This window comes from Eutrigla gurnardus (assembly GCF_963514095.1).
Source record: "Eutrigla gurnardus genome assembly, chromosome: 16".
In the NCBI taxonomy this organism is placed as follows: Eukaryota; Metazoa; Chordata; class Actinopteri; order Perciformes; family Triglidae; genus Eutrigla; species Eutrigla gurnardus.
This window is the reverse complement of record NC_139927.1, coordinates 14406124-14428944: the sequence shown is the minus strand read 5'-3', so window position 1 is coordinate 14428944 and position 22821 is coordinate 14406124. Positions and strand designations below refer to the sequence as shown.

Sequence of the window (22821 nt, the reverse complement as noted above, 5' to 3'; positions counted from 1 at the left end):
TCTGTGTGTGTGTGTGTGTGTGTGTGTGTGTGTGTGTGTGTGTGTGTGGGATAAAAATTTTAGAAGGTTCATACAATAGTTCTTTATTTTTTTGTTTTTCACTTTCAATTTCTAACAGTATTCAATCAGCTTTCAGCCCTTGTTGGACGCTAATGACCTACTGTACTTGTAGGAAATCCTCTGTTAGTGAATTAAATTGGGGTGTTTTTCAAGGATCAATTATTGGTCCACTATTGTTTTCAATATACATGCCTCCTCTTAGACATGTCACCGGGAACTAGGCTTGGGCCGGTTGAAACATTTTAGAACCAGTGTGAAACTATGCCAAAGACCGGACCAAACTGGTTATACCGACCTTGAATAACTTTGCTTTGCAGCTTAACGCCGCAACGGTGTCTCTCTTTACAAAACATCATGGCTTTGCGTAATCCATCCATCCATCCATCCATCCATTGTCTACCGCTTATCCTGTATTCAGGGGCGCAGGAGGGTGGGGGTGGGGGTGGGGGTGGGGGGGGGCTGGAGCCGATCCCAGCTGTCATTGGGCGAAGGCAGGGTACACCCTGGACAGGTCGCCAGTATATCGCAGGGCCGACATGTAGAGACAGACAACCATTCATGCTCACATTCACACCTACGGGCAATTTAGAGTCATCAATCAACCTATCCCCATCCTGCATGTCTTTGGACTGTGGGAGGAAGCCGGAGAACCCGGAGAGAACCCACGCTTACACAGGGAGAACATGCAAATTTCACACAGAAGGAGCCCGACCCAGGAATCGAACCCCGGACCCTCTCGCTGCGACAGTGCTACCCACTTAGGGGTGGGAATTGATACGTTTTTATCAATATCAATGCCATTGTCGATTCTGCCTATTGATCCAATTCCTTATCAATTCTCTTACCAATTCCTGAGTAGTTCAATAAATACTTATATACACTATAATAGGGGGTTTTAGCCCATAAATCAAAAATAAATAAAATAAAAAAAAAAACGCACCTTGAATTTTTACACATTTTATTAACAAAAGCACTGCAAACCATTATAACGAAAGAAAAGCTCAACATAGAAAGTTGCACACACTTGTTTGCATTATGCTAGAAGTTATTTGAAGCTTCTAGCTGCTTTTGTCTATGAAATATGGATATTCTTTTGGGTAGTGTCTATGGGTGTTATTTTTATTTATTTTTTTGCCAGGAGTGGTCCTTTCCTCTCCCTGCCCTAAATATGTGTGTATATAGTGAATTTCTTCTGTTCCATTCATGTATTTAACTTTCTCTATCACTACAGTAACTTTTTGACCGTCATTTTCTCTGATTTGAACTCCTCTGTGTCTCCCGTTTGGGCAAACACGGCCAAGCGTAAATCAGGCTTTCCGATTGGCTGTAAAAGCCGATACGGGAGCCAATACGAGCGTTCGATGCACAAACGTAACTCTATACGTCACTAGCAAGATGGCGGATGAGAAGTTGATCGATATACATAAACAAACGGAGAAATGCGCCACGGAGACGAGGAGACATCTAGTCACATCTAGTCACATCTTTACATCTTTACGCATTCGTTTTGTTGTCAGAAATAAATCGCTCACATGGACAAGCAGGGTACCGTTGTTTAGCCCCCTTTCTCTAGTTAAAGAGTGAAAAAACACATGTTTCTAGCGCAAACCATTACGGAGTTATGACGCTCTAAAGACAACATGATCTTATGTTGCGTATACGCTACAATGGGTCTATGCCTCCACTGATTACACACGGCAGCATTTTCATCGCGTTTGGTGAAATGTAGCCAGACTTTCTATCGCTTCCTCCTCTCCATGATGCTGCCTCGTTGTTTATAGGTTGCGGGCGCGTAGGGTCGTCGAAGAGAGAGTGACGCAATGTACCGCGACGCAAAATTTCGAGTAAACCGGAAAACGTGGTGCGGAATCGTTAAGAAGAATCGATAACGTTTATGGCGTACGATTCCGATGGAATTGGTTAGTTGGAGCCGGTTCTGAGTAGGAACTGGTTCTCGATTCCCACCCCTATACCCACTACACCACCGTGCAGCCCGGGCTTTGCGTAATCTATGTCACAATGATATCTTTGTTCAATGTAAGTCAATCTGAATCAAAAAGTATGTGTGAAATGTGTGTTTGGATTTGACTAAATTATGACTCTTGAAATTACTACACATTTTAAGCTGCAGCAATATGGGAGCAAATGGTTTTAATGTACCTTACCTGCCTCCATGAGCCGTGTGTCAAAGCCTAGCCAACTATATGAGTGAGTGGGTCAAACTACAATAACTAACATCCCCTTGTTTTTAGAGCATCAACTTATCATTTCACCTCATGCTGTAATTTGGCCTCAAGTCTTTTAGAGTTTGAAAACTTCTGATTTAGAACAAAAAGAAAACTAAGAAAGCTGGAGAAAGCTAGAGAAAGCTAGAGAAAGCTAGAGAAAAAAAGAAGACTGAAAAAAAATAAACTACATTTAAAAAAAGAAAAGGTAAAGATAGAAGGCCCAGTGTGGAATGATTTCAGATAACAAGATCAGCAATTTACCACCGCAGTACAACACTCAATGACACTGCGTCTGGTGTACCTTCCTAGATTGCTAACTTCTGGGCAAACAATGAGTAAAGGAGTTCATACATTGCTATAAAAAGAGACATGGATGTACAGGACCATCACAGAGATTTACATTACATTGCTCACTCAAGTTCTCTTTGACAGCATCCTGCCAACTTTGACTCAAAAAAGGTAAGGACTAAATATATAAATCTCATTTGCTAACAGTATGAGCAGGATAGTTGTAAGGCATCTGTTAAATTGTTATGTCTTCCGTCTTAAAACTTGTATGATAACGAAAATGAACAACTTTTTTTTTTTAAAAGTCATTAACTGTTGGCACTGTGGTATGTTTGGTTCTTGCTTTTCAGGATGAGGTGCATTGCGCTCTTTCTTGTGTTGTCCGTGGTCGTCCTCATGGCTGAACCCGGAGAGGGTAGTTGGAAGGATGTTGCCCATGGAGGTACAGTCATATAATCTATATTAATAGAACATTTTGACACAACATATCGAGGAAAGCTAATATTCCTCATAGAAATTAGTTACCCTTGCAGAAAAAGTTGGTCCCGAGAAATGATTTTCAATGCCGTCAAGAGTACAATTAAAAGAGAATACACACACACATACACACACATACATAAAAATAGCGTGTCAATAGCCTATACACAACGTCAAGAAGACAGAAAAGGAGTTGGCCTCAATTACCTACAACCTACTGACTAAAGGGAAATAAGCTATGCAAATATAATTGTTTTTGTCGATGTGAAATTGAAATGTTAGTTGTTGGATCCAGTCAGTTACCAATGTTAAGAAATGATTACATAACTGTATTACCTGCATAACAATTTTGCTTGAAGACAGACTTGCATATTCACAGCAAATTAGGGTAACGATTATTAATATTTATTAGACAAGTTCTTTTTGACAACTTAAAGTGATCATCCTAAAAAACTCAATTGTTAATGTTAATGATCATACTATTATGTGGATACATGACTTGTGCTTTACTTATGACACACGTGTACATAATGCATGTCTATAACCCTCTACTATACTATGTGTGTATACTGATTACTCTGCACTCCAAAGAGAAATGTTACTGTGACACTGTAGCTATACTTATACTTATATAGCATAATCTTGTTGTTCTCTTGTCTGTTTTATTTAGCTGGCCACTTTGCCAAGGGGTAAGGACTTTTGCTTCTACCATTGTTATTATTATTTTCAACTTCTAAACTTATGTTACAATAAATATGAAACTGAATGTCACATTCATGCTTTTGTGAAAGTAAATATAGAAAAAGTTGTAAAGATACAACTCATAAAACTAGTAGAAACAAGAATTCTTCTCTTCTCATATTATGTTCTCCACCAGGTTTTTCGGGGACCGCGCGGTGGAAGATCAGCAAGAGCAGCAAGAGCAGCTCGACAAACGTTCAGTTGATCCATCCACACCAGACATGTTTCGACTTGACTGAAAGGATCCACTTGGATGAAAATGGATGCGTCACGCTCTTCAACATAAGAAATGTGATCTGATGCAACCAAAAGAATATGCATTTACTCGTGAATAAATTTGCATTTAAAAAAAAAGTTTTGTATTGTGTCATTTAAAATTTGAATTAAATGGTTTTATATCATTATTATATTCATTATATTGAAATGATCAGTTGTCATCAGTTGGAAATGATGGGAGGAGAAAAATTATTAGAACCTTACGTCGTGTATGGGTAAAGGAGATGGCATCTTGTGCTGGAGAGAATGACTTACATAACCGGAGGAATGGCAGGTGATTTTCAAAATGTGTGGAAACTTTTATTGGAGTATATTGAACGCCAAGGACTGAGGAATGATTATGTATCTTATAGTTTAATTTAATATATGTCTTCTATTTGTATGTGTCTATTGTATGTGTCAAAACTCAATAAACGTCTGCTCTATAAAGAATCCCAAATTCCTTCAGATGCAGTGTTTCCCCTACCATTGTACAGGCCTGGCGGGGCCACCAGTCCAAGGAGACCTACCGCCAGGCCAGAAAAAAAAATCAATACGCCAAAAATAAGCCACCTATCAATTCATTCATAAATCAATAATCATTTACATTAGGAGCGCCTCCGCGCAGCACAGTAGACTTGCTCCGCAAGACGCGCGGCCGCAACAATCCTCGCCGCGCGCTCCCGCTACGTTCTTCTTCGTGTACTTTACACGCTTGATGTTGTTCTGATGCCGTTCAGCCTCAGCCACCACGATGTCGCTTTCTACTTTGAAAACACGGAAAGTTGACACTATATTTTGATAAGCTGTTGCACTCTTCAGATTCGTGGTGTGAGCGGAACCGGACCGGTACCGGAACCGGACCGGTGCATTTATAAGAAAAATGCTGCTGTGTGTCTCCGTCCAAAATCCGCTTTCCTCGCGCTGCCTGCTCGCACAGATCCGCTCGTGCGCACATTCGATGATATATATATGCAGAGACGGCGCTCCTTAAAAACAACATCAAGCCATGCGTGTGTAGTATTAGGACGTGATGACGTATGTACAACCGGCTAACGGGCCAAAGCCCGTTTGGGCTGGAGCAGTGTGAATGCAAAGCCGCGGGGGACCCTCCTGGGGCAATCGTGCCGAGGCACGCTACTGATCGCGCCCTTAGGCAGCCTATGTTAATAAAATAAGGATTGTTTTTGATAAGCTGTGGAACTCTGAGTTAACCTATTTCTACCTGAATTTCTATCAGGCTGTTGAGTAAACCTATAACTTATATTTTACTTGATAAAATAAGACAATATATGCACTCATATGTCGTTATAGTGTTTTACAGTATCTGTAGCTATTAATGTTATGCTCCTCATTTTCAAGTCATATTTTTCCGGACCCTAATTTTGGATCATTTCCATCAACCGGCACCTTAATAAGTCACTCTCTCCTTGAAAACCTTGAATACACTCGTGTTGAACAAAAATGTTGAATGCAAATATAATAATTGCAGAATTGCAGACTGTTTGTTGTGCCAGCTGACTTAATCCAACTGCACCAATACACCATCCCACGCGTCTCGTCTGTTTAGGGTTTTTTACCACCGGGCCTGAAAAAAATTATAGGGGAAACACTGAGATGTATTAGCTGTTAAAGCTAACTTCATGAACAATGAGACTGAATTAAATTGTGAGTTGGCTATTTCCCTTTCTAAAAGGGAGGTGCCCTTTACAGACAAGTAAGTCACCTTAATCATCGTTAGTCATCTTGTTCTTAAAACCCACTGAATTTCATAACCAAGAAAGAGGTAGAAAGATAAAGCTGCTGGACTTGTCGCACAAATTCTGTACTATAGGTATAGTTTTCTGAGAAATGCTCAGTGTACTTTGGTAAGTGGAACCCAAAGCTCTTAGCAAGTTGACATTAAGTTGTTCTTTTGGATCCTCTATCAATATCAAAACCAATGCAAATGTAGAAATGACATGAAGGGGTTTAATTTACATATGTACACACCTCAACTTGTGTCATATGACAGTAGAAAAAAAAGACTAAATTAAACCCTCCTCATGGCACAATTTGTTAGAAAATAGCATCAGAGGAATTAGTGTTTTCTTTGACATACATAAACAAATCACCAGAATGGAGGAAATTAAGTGTTTAGTGCTCAAAATTTCCATCGTGAACCTGCCTATGCAGACTACTATCTGAATAAAATGCACTTTAAATTGCAGGAAAGACATTGCAACATTGACTTAAGATTTTTTTTTTTTTTTTGGTCAATGGTGCAAATAATTGCTGCTGTCAATTTGTAACTGGTTTTGTAGTAATTTTTGTCTGTGAATGTTTTGCCAGTTTTTGCATCATTTTAACACTCATTGTAACACTTGGTGTCTTTGTAACGGTTTTGTGTAATGTGTTGTAGTTAATTTTGGTCTTTGGCAGTTTTGCCCCTTTTTGTATTAATTTTTCATCTCTTTGTTGTTGTTTTTGGAGTCATTTTATCCTCTTCCTGGTTGATATGTTGTATGTATTCACTTTACAGTAAGTCGCGTTAATCATCTTGAGTCATCTTTTTTACACCTACTGAATTTCATCACCAAGAAAGAGGAAATAAGTAAAGTAAAAGTAGAAGCTGCTCAACTTGGCACATGAATTCTGTATTAAAGGTATCAATATGTATTACCTGCATAACAATTTTTAATGAAGCTTGAAGACAGAGCTGCATTTTCACAGCAAATTAGGGTAACCATTATTAATATTTATTAGATAAATATTAGGTTATTTTTGACAACTTAAATTGATCATCCTGAAAAGCTCAATTGTTAATGTTCATGAGTGTACTATTATGTGGATACATGACTTGTGCTTTACTTATGACACACGTGTACATAATGCATGTCTATAACCCTCTACTATACTATGTGTATACTGATTACTCTGCACTACAAACAGAAATGTTACTGTGACACTGTTAGAGGTTAGAGCTAACATAATCTTGTTGTTCTCTTGTCTGTTTTATTTAGCCGGCAACTTTGTCAAGAGGTAAGGACTTCTGCTTCTACCATTGTTATAATTTTCAACTTCTAAACTTCTTATGTTACAATAAATTTGAATCCTAATGTCACATTCATGCTCTTGTGAAGGTAAATGTGATACAACTCATTAAACTAATACAACAAAGAATTCTTCTCTTCTCATAATATTATGTTCTCCACCAGGCTTTTCGGGGACCGCGTGGTGGAAGATCAGCAAGAGCAGAAAACAAAAGAAGAAAATTAAACCATAATCATGACACAATTTGTGAGAAAGATTGTCGGAGGAATTAGTGTTTGTTAGACCTTCAGAATGCAGGAAATTAAGTGGAAATTAATTTCCATCGTAAACTTGCAGACCACTACCTAAATAAAGCTACCTCTAAATTGCAGGAACATAAAGTGTGACATAAACTTTAGACCAGTTGTTTTTGGTCAATGGTGTAATCATTTGCTGCTGTCAGTTTTTATTTTTTTTTGTAGTAATTTTTGTCTGTCTTGTCTGGCCACTATGATTATGATCTGGCCTTGATCATTATTCCATTTACAGACAAGTAAGTCGCTTTAATCATCGTGAGTCATCTTCTTCCTCATACCCACTAAATTTCATGACCAAGAAAGAGGAAAAAAGTAGAAGCTGTTCAACTTGGCACATGAATTCTATATTATAGGTATCAATCATCATTATAGGGTATACTACTTTTCGTCCCTGCATGATGTTTAGTTTGCTACAATCCTGAATGACAATGAAAGTAATGAGAATATATAACACTGAATAGTAACATTATGATATATATGTGTCTGTGTGTGTGTGGAATACAAATGTCTTATTTTAGAAGGTTCTTACAATAGTTCTTTATTTTTTTGTTTTTCACTTTCAATTTCTAACAGTATTCAATCAGGTTTCAGCCCTTGTTGGACGCTAATGACCTACTGTACTTCTGTAGGAAATCCTCTGTTGGTCAATTCAATTGGGGTGTTTTTCAAGGATCAATTATTGGTCCACTATTGTTTTCAATATACATGCCTCCTCTTAGACATGTCACCGGGAACTAGGCTTGGGCCGGTTGAAACCTTTTCAAACCAGTGTGAAACTATGCCAAAGACCGGACCAAACTGGTTACCGACCTTGAATAACTTTGCTTTGCAGCTTAACGCCGCAACGGTGTCTATCTTTACAAAACATCACAACTTTGCGTAATCCATCCATCCATCCATTGTCTACCGCTTATCCTGTATTCAGGGTCGCGGGAGGGCTGGAGCCGATCCCAGCTGTCATTGGGCGAAGGCAGGGTACACCCTGGACAGGTCGCCAGTCAATCGCAGGGCCGACATGTAGAGACAAACAACCATTCATGCTCACATTCACACCTCCGGGCAATTTAGAGTCACCAATTTACCTATCCCCATCCTGCATGTCTTTGGACTGTGGGAGGAAGCCGGAGAACCCGGAGAGAACCCACGCTTACACGGGGAGAACATGCAAAATCCACACAGAAGGAGCCCGGGCCGACCGGGGAATAGAACCCGGGACACTCTCGCTGTGAGGCGACAGTGCTACCCACTACACCACAGTGCAGCCCCAGCTTTAAGTAATCTATGTCACAATGATCTTTGTTAAATGTAAGTCAATCTGAATCAAAAAGTATGTGTGTAATGTGTGTTTGGATTTGACTAAATTATGACTCTTGAAATTACTACAAATTTTAAGCTGCAGCAATATGGGAGCAAATGGCTTTAATGTACCTTACCTGCCTCCATGAGCCGTGTGTCAAAGCCTAGCCAACTATATGAGTGAGTGGGTCAAACTACAATAACTAACATCCCCTTGTTTTTAGAGCATCAATTTATCATTTCACCTCATGCTGTAATTTGGCCTCAAGTCTTTTAGAGTTTGAAAACTTCTGATTTAGAACAAAAAGAAAACTAAGAAAGCTGGAGAAAGCTAGAGAAAGCTAGAGAAAAAAAGAAGACTGAAAAAAAATAAACTACATTTAAAAAAAGAAAAGGTAAAGATAGAAGGCCCAGTGTGGAATGATTTCAGATAACAAGATCAGCAATTTACCACCGCAGTACAACACTCAATGACACTGCGTCTGGTGTACCTTCCTAGATTGCTAACTTCTGGGCAAACAATGAGTAAAGGAGTTCATGCATTGCTATAAAAAGAGACATGGATGTACAGGACCATCACAGAGATTTACATTACATTGCTCACTCAAGTTCTCTTTGACAGCATCCTGCCAACTTTGACTCAAAAAAGGTAAGGACTAAATATATAAATCTCATTTGCTAACAGTATGAGCAGGATAGTTGTAAGGCATCTGTTAAATTGTTATGTCTTCCGTCTTAAAACTTGTATGATAACGAAAATGAACAACTTTTTTTTTTAAAAGTCATTAACTGTTGGCACTGTGGTATGTTTGGTTCTTGCTTTTCAGGATGAGGTGCATTGCGCTCTTTCTTGTGTTGTCCGTGGTCGTCCTCATGGCTGAACCCGGAGAGGGTAGTTGGAAGGATGTTGCCCATGGAGGTACAGTCATATAATCTATATTAATAGAACATTTTGACACAACATATCGAGGAAAGCTAATATTCCTCATAGAAATTAGTTACCCTTGCAGAAAAAGTTGGTCCCGAGAAATGATTTTCAATGCCGTCAAGAGTACAATTAAAAGAGAATACACACACACATACACACACATACATAAAAATAGCGTGTCAATAGCCTATACACAACGTCAAGAAGACAGAAAAGGAGTTGGCCTCAATTACCTACAACCTACTGACTAAAGGGAAATAAGCTATGCAAATATAATTGTTTTTGTCGATGTGAAATTGAAATGTTAGTTGTTGGATCCAGTCAGATACCAATGTTAAGAAATGATTACATAACTGTATTACCTGCATAACAATTTTGCTTGAAGACAGACTTGCATATTCACAGCAAATTAGGGTAACGATTATTAATATTTATTAGACAAGTTCTTTTTGACAACTTAAAGTGATCATCCTAAAAAACTCAATTGTTAATGTTAATGATCATACTATTATGTGGATACATGACTTGTGCTTAATGCCTGCCACACACATAAAGATAATCGGGTTGATTTTGCCCCGATTTTCCCCCTTCCGACCACGGACAGACATCGCCCGATTATCTTAAGCTTTTAAGATTATTTTATAAGATTCTCTTGTAGTGTGTGGTGTGTTAAGAGTGAAATTCGGCCGACAATCGGCTCCGAAATCAGTCGGCGCCGATAATCGTAAATATTAAACATGTTCAATATTTACGATTGTCGGCGGAGAACGTTGTGGTGTCAAATCGTCTTGTGTGGGGGGGAAGCCGACAATCGGGAGTCCCCAACGTGACGTAATATTGAATTTAACCAATAAAGAGCGAGCTGACTGAACACGGAATTATAACGAGCTATCTCCATGGCTACGATATCCCTGGTTATCAGCAATATGGCGAAGACAGTTAAAGTTAGGTGGACCTCAGATATGGAGGATCAACTTGTCGAACATTGGCAAACACACGAGTGTTTGTACAATATTTAATTAATTAATTAATCCCAAAACCACCATCATGCAGTCGGTATCCAGCTGGTCCTCCATTAGTTTACACCGGTTTACACTCGCTCTTCTTCACTTCTTCTTGTAGTTAGTTCAATGACTATTTTTGGTGTGACTGCCCCCACAGGTCAGTCAGAGTACTACGTCAGATCACGTTTGATCACGTTTGTTCACGCGAGATTTCTTGCTTGAGGGACAAGATTCTAGTGCGTCAGAAGACAAATCTTTATGTGTGTGGTGTGCTGTGTTTGGAATATCGCAGGACACCACACACAATACGATCAAAACTGTTAAATCACAGATTTTTTATCTTCATGTGTGGGGTCTCTCACAGATAAAAAATCGGTTGAGATTTATAAAATCTTTATGTGTGTGGCAGGCATTACTTATGACACACGTGTACATAATGCATGTCTATAACCCTCTACTATACTATGTGTGTATACGGATTACTCTGCACTCCAAAGAGAAATGTTACTGTGACACTGTAGCTATACTTATACTTATATAGCATAATCTTGTTGTTCTCTTGTCTGTTTTATTTAGCTGGCCACTTTGCCAAGGGGTAAGGACTTTTGCTTCTACCATTGTTATTATTATTTTCAACTTCTAAACTTATGTTACAATAAATATGAAACTGAATGTCACATTCATGCTTTTGTGAAAGTAAATATAGAAAAAGTTGTAAAGATACAACTCATAAAACTAGTAGAAACAAGAATTCTTCTCTTCTCACATTATGTTCTCCACCAGGTTTTTCGGGGACCGCGCGGTGGAAGATCAGCAAGAGCAGCAAGAGCAGCTCGACAAACGTTCAGTTGATCCATCCACACCAGACATGTTTCGACTTGACTGAAAGGATCCACTTGGATGAAAATGGATGCGTCACGCTCTTCAACATAAGAAATGTGATCTGATGCAACCAAAAGAATATGCATTTACTCGTGAATAAATTTGCATTTAAAAAAAAAGTTTTGTATTGTGTCATTTAAAATTTGAATTAAATGGTTTTATATCATTATTATATTCATTATATTGAAATGATCAGTTGTCATCAGTTGGAAATGATGGGAGGAGAAAAATTATTAGAACCTTACGTCGTGTATGGGTAAAGGAGATGGCATCTTGTGCTGGAGAGAATGACTTACATAACCGGAGGAATGGCAGGTGATTTTCAAAATGTGTGGAAACTTTTATTGGAGTATATTGAACGCCAAGGACTGAGGAATGATTATGTATCTTATAGTTTAATTTAATATATGTCTTCTATTTGTATGTGTCTATTGTATGTGTCAAAACTCAATAAACGTCTGCTCTGCAAAGAATCCCAAATTCCTTCAGATGCAGTGTTTCCCCTACCATTGTACAGGCCTGGCGGGGCCACCAGTCCAAGGAGACCTACCGCCAGGCCAGAAAAAAAAATCAATACGCCAAAAATAAGCCACCTATCAATTCATTCATAAATCAATAATCATTTACACTAGGAGCGCCTCCGCGCAGCACAGTAGACTTGCTCCGCAAGACGCGCGGCCGCAACAATCCTCGCCGCGCGCTCCCGCTACGTTCTTCTTCGTGTACTTTACACGCTTGATGTTGTTCTGATGCCGTTCAGCCTCAGCCACCACGATGTCGCTTTCTACTTTGAAAACACGGAAAGTTGACACTGTATTTTGATAAGCTGTTGCACTCTTCAGATTCGTGGTGTGAGCGGAACCGGACCGGTACCGGAACCGGACCGGTGCATTTATAAGAAAAATGCCGCTGTGTCTCCGTCCAAAATCCGCTTTCCTCGCGCTGCCTGCTCGCACAGATCCGCTCGTGCGCACATTCGATGATATATATATGCAGAGACGGCGCTCCTTAAAAACAACATCAAGCCATGCGTGTGTAGTATTAGGACGTGATGACGTATGTACAACCGGCTAACGGGCCAAAGCCCGTTTGGGCTGGAGCAGTGTGAATGCAAAGCCGCGGGGGACCCTCCTGGGGCAATCGTGCCGAGGCACGCTACTGATCGCGCCCTTAGGCAGCCTATGTTAATAAAATAAGGATTGTTTTTGATAAGCTGTGGAACTCTGAGTTAACCTATTTCTACCTGAATTTCTATCAGGCTGTTAAGTAAACCTATAACTTATATTTTACTTGATAAAATAAGACAATATATGCACTCATATGTCGTTATAGTGTTTTACAGTATCTGTAGCTATTAATGTTATGCTCCTCATTTTCAAGTCATATTTTTCCGGACCCTAATTTTGGATCATTTCCATCAACCGGCACCTTAATAAGTCACTCTCTCCTTGAAAACCTTGAATACACTCGTGTTGAACAAAAATGTTGAATGCAAATATAATAATTGCAGAATTGCAGACTGTTTGTTGTGCCACCTGACTTAATCCAACTGCACCAATACACCATCCCACGCGTCTCGTCTGTTTAGGGTTTTTTACCACCGGGCCTGAAAAGAATTATAGGGGAAACACTGAGATGTATTAGCTGTTAAAGCTAACTTCATGAACAATGAGACTGAATTAAATTGTGAGTTGGCTATTTCCCTTTCTAAAAGGGAGGTGCCCTTTACAGACAAGTAAGTCACCTTAATCATCGTTAGTCATCTGGGTTTTCATCTTGTTCTTAAAACCCACTGAATTTCATAACCAAGAAAGAGGTAGAAAGATAAAGCTGCTGGACTTGTCGCACAAATTCTGTACTATAGGTATAGTTTTCTGAGAAATGCTCAGTGTACTTTGGTAAGTGGAACCCAAAGCTCTTAGCAAGTTGACATTAAGTTGTTCTTTTGGATCCTCTATCAATATCAAAACCAATGCAAATGTAGAAATGACATGAAGGGGTTTAATTTACATATGTACACACCTCAACTTTTGTCATATGACAGTAGAAAAAAAAGACTAAATTAAACCCTCCTCATGGCACAATTTGTTAGAAAATAGCGTCAGAGGAATTAGTGTTTTCTTTGACATACATAAACAAATCACCAGAATGGAGGAAATTAAGTGTTTAGTGCTCAAAATTTCCATCGTGAACCTGCCTATGCAGACTACTATCTGAATAAAATGCACTTTAAATTGCAGGAAAGACATTGCAACATTGACTTAAGATTTTTTTTTTTTTTTTGGTCAATGGTGCAAATAATTGCTGCTGTCAATTTGTAACTGGTTTTGTAGTCATTTTTGTCTGTGAATGTTTTGCCAGTTTTTGCATCATTTTAACACTCATTGTAACACTTGGTGTCTTTGTAACGGTTTTGTGTAATGTGTTGTAGTTAATTTTGGTCTTTGGCAGTTTTGCCCCTTTTTGTATTAATTTTTCATCTCTTTGTTGTTGTTTTTGGAGTCATTTTATCCTCTTCCTGGTTGATATGTTGTATGTATTCACTTTACAGTAAGTCGCGTTAATCATCGTGAGTCATCTTTTTTAAACCTACTGAATTTCATCACCAAGAAAGAGGAAATAAGTAAAGTAAAAGTAGAAGCTGCTCAACTTGGCACATGAATTCTGTATTAAAGGTATCAATATGTATTACCTGCATAACAATTTTTAATGAAGCTTGAAGACAGAGCTGCATTATCACAGCAAATTAGGGTAACCATTATTAATATTTATTAGATAAATATTAGGTTATTTTTGACAACTTAAAATGATCATCCTGAAAAGCTCAATTGTTAATGTTCATGAGTGTACTATTATGTGGATACATGACTTGTGCTTTACTTATGACACACGTGTACATAATGCATGTCTATAACCCTCTACTATACTATACTGATTACTCTGCACTACAAACAGAAATGTTACTGTGACACTGTTAGAGGTTAGAGCTAACATAATCTTGTTGTTCTCTTGTCTGTTTTATTTAGCTGGCAACTTTGTCAAGAGGTAAGGACTTCTGCTTCTACCATTGTTATAATTTTCAACTTCTAAACTTCTTATGTTACAATAAATTTGAATCCTAATGTCACATTCATGCTCTTGTGAAGGTAAATGTGATACAACTCATAAAACTAATACAACAAAGAATTCTTCTCTTCTCATAATATTATGTTCTCCACCAGGCTTTTCGGGGACCGCGTGGTGGAAGATCAGCAAGAGCAGAAAACAAAAGAAGAAAATTAAACCATAATCATGACACAATTTGTGAGAAAGATTGTCGGAGGAATTAGTGTTTCTTAGACCTTCAGAATGCAGGAAATTAAGTGGAAATTAATTTCCATCGTAAACTTGCAGACCACTACCTAAATAAAGCTACCTCTAAATTGCAGGAACATAAAGTGTGACATAAACTTTAGACCAGTTGTTTTTGGTCAATGGTGTAATCATTTGCTGCTGTCAGTTTTTAATTTTTTTTGTAGTAATTTTTGTCTGTCTTGTCTGGCCACTATGATTATGATCTGGCCTTGATCATTATTCCATTTACAGACAAGTAAGTCGCTTTAATCATCGTGAGTCATCTTCTTCCTCATACCCACTAAATTTCATGACCAAGAAAGAGGAAAAAAGTAGAAGCTGTTGAACTTGGCACATGAATTCTATATTATAGGTATCAATCATCATTATAGGGTATACTACTTTTCGTCCCTGCATGATGTTTAGTTTGCTACAATCCTGAATGACAATGAAAGTAATGAGAATATATAACACTGAATAGTAACATTATGATATATATGTGTCTGTGTGTGTGTGGAATACAAATGTCTTATTTTAGAAGGTTCTTACAATAGTTCTTTATTTTTTTGTTTTTCACTTTCAATTTCTAACAGTATTCAATCAGGTTTCAGCCCTTGTTGGACGCTAATGACCTACTGTACTTCTGTAGGAAATCCTCTGTTGGTCAATTCAATTGGGGTGTTTTTCAGGGATCAATTATTGGTCCACTATTGTTTTCAATATACATGCCTCCTCTTAGACATGTCACCGGGAACTAGGCTTGGGCCGGTTGAAACCTTTTCAAACCAGTGTGAAACTACGCCAAAGACCGGACCAAACTGGTTACCGACCTTGAATAACTTTGCTTTGCAGCTTAACGCCGCAACGGTGTCTATATTTACAAAACATCACGACTTTGCGTAATCCATCCATCCATCCATCCATCCATCCATCCATTGTCTACCGCTTATCCTGTATTCAGGGTCGCGGGAGGGCTGGAGCCGATCCCAGCTGTCATTGGGCGAAGGCAGGGTACACCCTGGACAGGTCGCCAGTCAATCGCAGGGCCGACATGTAGAGACAAACAACCATTCATGCTCACATTCACACCTCCGGGCAATTTAGAGTCACCAATTTACCTATCCCCATCCTGCATGTCTTTGGACTGTGGGAGGAAGCCGGAGAACCCGGAGAGAACCCACGCTTACACGGGGAGAACATGCAAAATCCACACAGAAGGAGCCCGGTCCGACCGGGGAATAGAACCCGGGACACTCTCGCTGTGAGGCGACAGTGCTACCCACTACACCACAGTGCAGCCCCAGCTTTGCGTAATCTATGTCACAATGATCTTTGTTAAATGTAAGTCAATCTGAATCAAAAAGTATGTGTGTAATGTGTGTTTGGATTTGACTAAATTATGACTCTTGAAATTACTACAAATTTTAAGCTGCAGCAATATGGGAGCAAATGGCTTTAATGTACCTTACCTGCCTCCATGAGCCGTGTGTCAAAGCCTAGCCGACTATATGAGTGAGTGGGTCAATTTAGTGGGTCAAACTACAATAACTAACATCCCCTTGTTTTTAGAGCATCAATTTATCATTTCACCTCATGCTGTAATTTGGCCTCAAGTCTTTTAGAGTTTGAAAACTTCTGATTTAGAACAAAAAGAAAACTAAGAAAGCTGGAGAAAGCTAGAGAAAGCTAGAGAAAGCTAGAGAAAAAAAGAAGACTGAAAAAAAATAAACTACATTTAAAAAAAGAAAAGGTAAAGATAGAAGGCCCAGTGTGGAATGATTTCAGATAACAAGATCAGCAATTTACCACCGCAGTACAACACTCAATGACACTGCGTCTGGTGTACCTTCCTAGATTGCTAACTTCTGGGCAAACAATGAGTAAAGGAGTTCATACATTGCTATAAAAAGAGACATGGATGTACAGGACCATCACAGAGATTCACATTACATTGCTCACTCAAGTTCTCTTTGACAGCATCCTGCCAACTTTGACTCAAAAAGGTAAGAACTAAATATATAAATCTCATTTGCTAACAGTATGAGCAGGATAGTTGTAAGGCATCTGTTAAATTGTTATGTCTTCTGTCTTAAAACTTGTATGATAACAAAAATGAACAACTTTTTTTTTGAAAAGTCATTAACTGTTGGCACTGTGGTATGTTTGGTTCTTGCTTTTCAGGATGAGGTGCATTGCGCTCTTTCTTGTGTTGTCTGCGGTCGTCCTCATGGCTGAATCTGGAGAGGTTGATTGGCATGATATTGCCCATGAAGGTACAGTCATATAATCTATATTAATAGAACATTTTGACACAACATATCGAGGAAAGCTAATATTCCTTATAGAAATTAGTTACCCTTGCAGAACAATTTGGTCCCGAGGAATGATTTCCAATGCCGTCAAGAGTACAATTAAAAGAGAATACACACACACATACACACACATACATAAAAATAGCGTGTCAATAGCCTATACATAACGTCAAGAAGACAGAAAAGGAGCTGGCCTCAATTACCTACAACCGACTGACTAAAGGAAAATAAGCTATGCAAATATAATTGTTTTTGTCGATGTGAAATTTAAATGTTAGTTGTTGGATCCAGTCAGATACCAATGTTAAGAAATGATTACCTGCATAAAGATTTTGCTTGAAGACAGAGTTGCATATTCACAGCAAATTAGGGTAACAATTATTAATATTAGACAGGTTCTTTTTGACAACTTAAAGTGATCATCCTAAAAAACTCAGTTGTTGTGTATACATGTGTGTATACTGATTACTCTGCACTACAAACAGAAATGTTACTGTGACACTGTAGCTATACTTATTCTTATATAGCATAATCTTGTTGTTCTCTTGTCTGTTTTATTTAGCTGGCCACTTTGCCAAGGGGTAAGGACTTTTGCTTTTACCATTGTTATTATTATTTTCAACTTCTAAACTTATGTTACAATAAATAAGAAACTGAATGTCACATTCATGCTTTTGTGAAAGTAAATGTGATACAACTCATAAAACTAGTAGAAACAAGAATTCTTCTCTTCTCATATTATGTTCTCCACCAGGTTGTTCGGGGACCGCGCGGTGGAAGATCAGCAAGAGCAGCAAGAGCAGCTCGACAAACGTTCAGTTGATCCATCCACACCAGATATGTTTCGACTTGACTGAAAGGATCCACTTGGATGAAAATGGATGCGTCACGTTCTTCAACATAAGAAATGTGATCTGATGCAACCAAAAGAATATGCATTTACTCGTGAATAAATTTGCATTTAAAAAAAAAGTGTTGTATTGTGTCATTTAAAATTTGAATTAAATGGTTTTATATCATTATTATATTATATTCATTATTTTGAAATGATCAGTTGTCATCAGTTGGAAATGATGGGAGGAGGAATTACTTGTATAACTTGTAACTTAACATATTGTCTACAGTATATGCCTCGATTACATGAGTCTGTTTGCTATTCCTGTGATAATAAGTTTGGGTAGCTCCACTCCAACTTGATCGGTCAAAATGCATTTCTTCATAGAGACAAGCAAAGACCAACCTTTCTTCAAGGACTGATAAACATCTGGGCTAAGCTTAGAAAATACATTTGTGACCATTAACACAGAAAATTAATGTTGTGATTTTCTGTTCGATGTGTTGTTTTGTTAAGTTTGTAAGAAAGACTCGGTTCAGTATAAGTTAAGTATACACACCTCGGGCCCTAGTTTCGTAGACCAGGCGCAGTCAGCTTTCAGCGCACCTGCGCCACGCCGACGGGGTGTGTCTGCCTGGACTTTGCAAGTTTCGTGCTGAATCTGAATCCATCCTAAACCTGCAGACCACTACCTGAATAAAGCTACCTCTAAATTACAGGAACATAAAGACTTTAGACCAGGTTTTTTTGGTCAATGGTGCAATCATTTGCTGCTTTGCAGTTTAAATTTTTTTTTGTAGTAATTTTTGTCTGTCTTTTGTCTGGCCACTATGATTATGATCTGGCCTTGATCTTTATTCACTTTACAGACAAGTAAGTTGCTTTAATCATCGCGAGTCATCTTCTTCCTCATACCCACTAAATGTCATGACCAAGAAAAAGGAAGAAAGTAGAAGTTCGATTTGGCAGACAAATTCTGTATTATAGGTATCAATCCTCATTATAGGGTATACTACTTTTTGTACCTGCATGATGTTAAGTTTGCTGCAATCCTGAATGACAATGAACGTAATGAGAATATATAACACTGAATATTAATATTATGATTATCAACATATACATGTAGAATCAAATTCTGTCGTCTAGAAGGTTCATACAATATATCTTTGAATTATGTTTTTCCTCGTCTCAGACATCCCCTTAACTGTAATCCATGTCTTGCTAGTAGCTACATCACATACTGGTCGTTCTGTGTAAATATTATTAAGGCTATGGCTACCTAGGCTACACTCTAAAGTTTCAGTTAGAAGCATACTCAGCATTTTTCTGAGAAATGCTCAGTGTACTTTAGTAAGCGGAACCCAAAGCTGTAAACAAGCTGACCTCAAGTTGTCTTTTTATTCCTCTATCAATACCAAGACAAATGCATGACAGTAAACCAAGAAAGAAAATAAAAATCATCATGACAGGAGATTAAGTGTTTGGTGCTCAAAATTTCCATCGTGAACCTGAGTATGCAGACTACTACCTGAATAAAATATCCTTTAAATTGCAGGAAAAAAACTGCACGATAGACTGTAGACAAGGTTTTTTTGGTCAATGGTGTAATCGCTTTTTGCTGTCAGTTTTTAATTGTTTTTGTAGTTATTTTTGTCTGTGAATGTGTTGCCAGTTTAAGTAGTCATTTTGAGACTCTTTGCTTTTCAGTTTCTTTGTGTCTCTCTGTGGTCATTTTGCGCGTCTCCGTAAAGGTTTTTGTGAAACTTTTTGTAGTTAATATTGTACTTTGGCAATTTCCCCCGTTTCTGTAGTTGTTTTTCATCTCTTGTCTCTCTTTTTTGTGGTCATTCCAATCTTCTTCCTTGTTGGTAGGTGTCTCTTTGAATCACATTTTGTAGGTCAGGGGGGGACCCTGACAAATTGGGCCCCTGCCAGGTAGGCCCCTGCAGTAATCCTTCCATCTAATATGCAATATGGGAACAAATGACTCTAACATAACTTAACTGCCTCCATGAGCCATGCGTCTCATACTCTGCTGCTAATGCTAACTCTATTCATGAACGGGTCAAATTAGCGAGTTGAACAACTTACTGTAACTAAGTTAAATAACCATAGTTTTTAGACCACCTTTCCATTTCACCACATGCTGTGTTTTGTCCTCAAGTCGTTTACAGTTTGAAAACTTCTGATTCCACAACAAAGAGAACAATACGGAACCTGAAGAAAAAAGATCACTGAAAAACTCATTAAATAAAACATAGAAGGCTCGGTGTAGAATTATTCTAGTTATTTCTTTGCCAAGACAGATCAGATTTACCACAACATTACAACATGCAATGAGACTGCATTCTGGGCAATTAACAAGATTCACTGCACCATCACATCTACAAAGTTAGATAAATAGCTGAATAAATAAGCATTTTCAAAATTAAAATTATATATATATTATATATCAATATTTCTATTGTCTTATTTAGAAATGCAATCAAATAGTTTTATTAATCAGTTAATATTTTTTTAAATGTTCAGTTGGTAGAAAGTGATGGGAGGAGGAAGTATTTCATATTTAGATATTATCTAGATTCCTCCCAAATGATATGAGTCTGTTCACTCTTAATGTGATAATACTTAAAGCTTGGGTCGGGCATGTATTTTAGAGACATATTTTTATATAGTTGTGAAATTATCTTTAATATTATATATTATCTAAAATATGCTATTTATAGCAACCTGGCCACCAAACAGAGGAACAACAAGATGAAGATCCAAACCTACTATTAGCAACTTAATACATTCATCATCCAAATTCATTAAAGAAGTGAACAAAAAACAACAACAAAAATGATTGTGATGTCTCTGTGACACTGAAAACATGACTGCAAAGAAGTGAGGAAAGGGGGTAAGCTCAGTGTTTGTTTCACTCCCTATTTTGCAAAACACTGCATAAGCAATGAGTTTCTCTCCCTATAAAAGAGATGGGTGGCTACCAACCATCAGAGATTTACACCACCTGTGGATCTCACACTGCTTCGGTAGCCCTCTTTGATAACAGCAGTTCGACTTTCAACCTGAGAAGTAAGTATTCCTTTATTTATGCTGAGAATTATTTCACTTTTTGTAAGATCAGTGAGACAGGCAGTCCATTTGTTTTCATTTGCGTGGTGTGTGGTTCTTTTTTTTCAGGATGAAGTGCATCACGCTCTTTCTTGTGTTGTCACTGGTTGTCCTCATGGCTGAACCTGGGGAGTGTTTCCTTCACCACATTTTCGGAGGACTTATTCACAGTAACCAATCATAGAATATATTTTCGTATTTCTCACATTTTTTACATGGTGCATGAATGTACACTGTTGCTCAAAAGTGTGGAGTCATCTGATATATATATATATATAGACATTTATCTCCTTTCCTTCAATAGTGACTATATCAACAGAGACAGAAGGAGTCATTTAGACACCACATCATTATTATTATTATTATTATTTTAATTTGAAATAGTTTTGAATTCAATGATTTAAAATTAAACAAGGGGAGAATATGGTTGGCACCATTTTCCCCCTCAAATAAACTTTGATTATTAATTTGTTTTACAGTCCAGAAATGACCCTAGATCAGTATTGAACCTCAACAGTACGCTGTGGTTTAACGCATTTTGGGCCTATATATTTTTTTTTAGTTTATAATTTAATATAAACATGGGAGTCAAAGAAAGTGTTCCAATAAGCGGTTAATACTACCTAAAACTATTACAGTTTTGTTATCAATAAGAACTCAGGTGTAATTTGGGGACTATTAGCCCTATAGAATACTGCTGCTATGTACGTGCACTAACTTAAGGAATATTTCTATATAATATGATGATTAAGTTACTGCAGATTACTGCAAAGAATGATGAGAATAATGTTATTTTCTCTTGTCTGTTTCATGTAGTCGGCAGGACGATCCATGGGTAAGGACATTTATATTTTGACAATTAATCTTGTTGCATAGTTGTTCCATTCTTGAGCTGAACTCTCAACCCTCTTTCCACCGACCAGAATGATCCACAGGATTGGCAATGCAGAGCAGCAGCAGGAGCTGGAACAGCGTGACTTTGACCGCGAGAGAGCTTCCGCCTGAGCTGATGATGGTCCATCTGAAAGAGCAACTCTGTCTTACGTGGAAAGAAAGTCTTCGTGCTCTTTGACATTCAAGAAAAAAATATTATTGACTCAATGGGCTTTTCATTGCCTTCAATTTTTACTTTGACCTAATTGATTTGGAATAAACATGTCTTTAACACACTTAAACATGTGTTCCTTGTATTATTCAAAGGAAAAATCGAAATAAAGGATGGTTGTAAATTGTGCATTATGGCCTTTACATTCACATGGTGTAAACTCAATTATGGAGATTCGGTTAGACAGGTGACTGATCAAATCTAAAACCTACGTACACGACAAAAAAGTTGATCAAAATATGTAGTAAAAAGGTTTTCCTATAAATAATCAAGTATCCAAACTTTTAAACACATTATTGTCCAAAATGTATAGAATCAATTACCCTCCCTTCTATTCCACAACTTGGCCAGAAAAAGTGATAATAAAAAGTAATGAATAACTAGTACTGTCCACTCCACGGACATCCTGTCCCACCACAAGAATTAAAACTTCATCATTTTATTTTGAAAATGAATCCTCATAAGTGGAGACCACAGTATAAATAGATATGTAATGGAACAAAGTGCATTCCATCTGTCGTTCAGGTGACACATATCGCTGATATCCTACTGAGCCTATAAACATTAGTAGCCTGGTGCAAGATGCCAGGTCTCTACCTTCTAATTAAGTATATAATCTGAGGATAATGTAAGC

At 37.9% G+C, this 22821-nt stretch overlaps 3 protein-coding genes and 2 long non-coding RNA genes across 5 annotated transcripts in view; 4 read left to right on the top strand and 1 right to left on the bottom strand.

Moving 5' to 3' along the window:
• Positions 1-22821, bottom strand: part of LOC311027277 (exostosin-1) — a 225184-nt gene that overhangs the window by 97580 nt on the left and 104783 nt on the right. The window lies entirely within an intron of this gene.
• On the top strand, positions 2282-4148 carry LOC311026816 (pteroicidin-alpha-like). Its single transcript, XM_084030514.1, has 4 exons — positions 2282-2747; positions 2927-3018; positions 3724-3742; positions 3931-4148. The coding sequence occupies exons 1-4, from the start codon at positions 2662-2664 to the stop codon at positions 4031-4033; spliced, it is 300 nt and encodes a 99-aa protein (XP_083886640.1). The 5' UTR covers positions 2282-2661; the 3' UTR covers positions 4034-4148.
• Positions 9187-11607, top strand: LOC311026837 (pteroicidin-alpha-like). Its single transcript, XM_084030529.1, has 4 exons — positions 9187-9323; positions 9502-9593; positions 11183-11201; positions 11390-11607. The coding sequence occupies exons 1-4, from the start codon at positions 9238-9240 to the stop codon at positions 11490-11492; spliced, it is 300 nt and encodes a 99-aa protein (XP_083886655.1). The 5' UTR covers positions 9187-9237; the 3' UTR covers positions 11493-11607.
• LOC311026681 lies at positions 16513-18098 on the top strand. Its single transcript, XR_014598515.1, has 4 exons — positions 16513-16824; positions 17003-17094; positions 17696-17714; positions 17888-18098. It is a non-coding gene; the product is annotated as an uncharacterized lncRNA (long non-coding RNA).
• LOC311026655 lies at positions 20952-22257 on the top strand. Its single transcript, XR_014598508.1, has 4 exons — positions 20952-21043; positions 21152-21252; positions 21899-21917; positions 22006-22257. It is a non-coding gene; the product is annotated as an uncharacterized lncRNA (long non-coding RNA).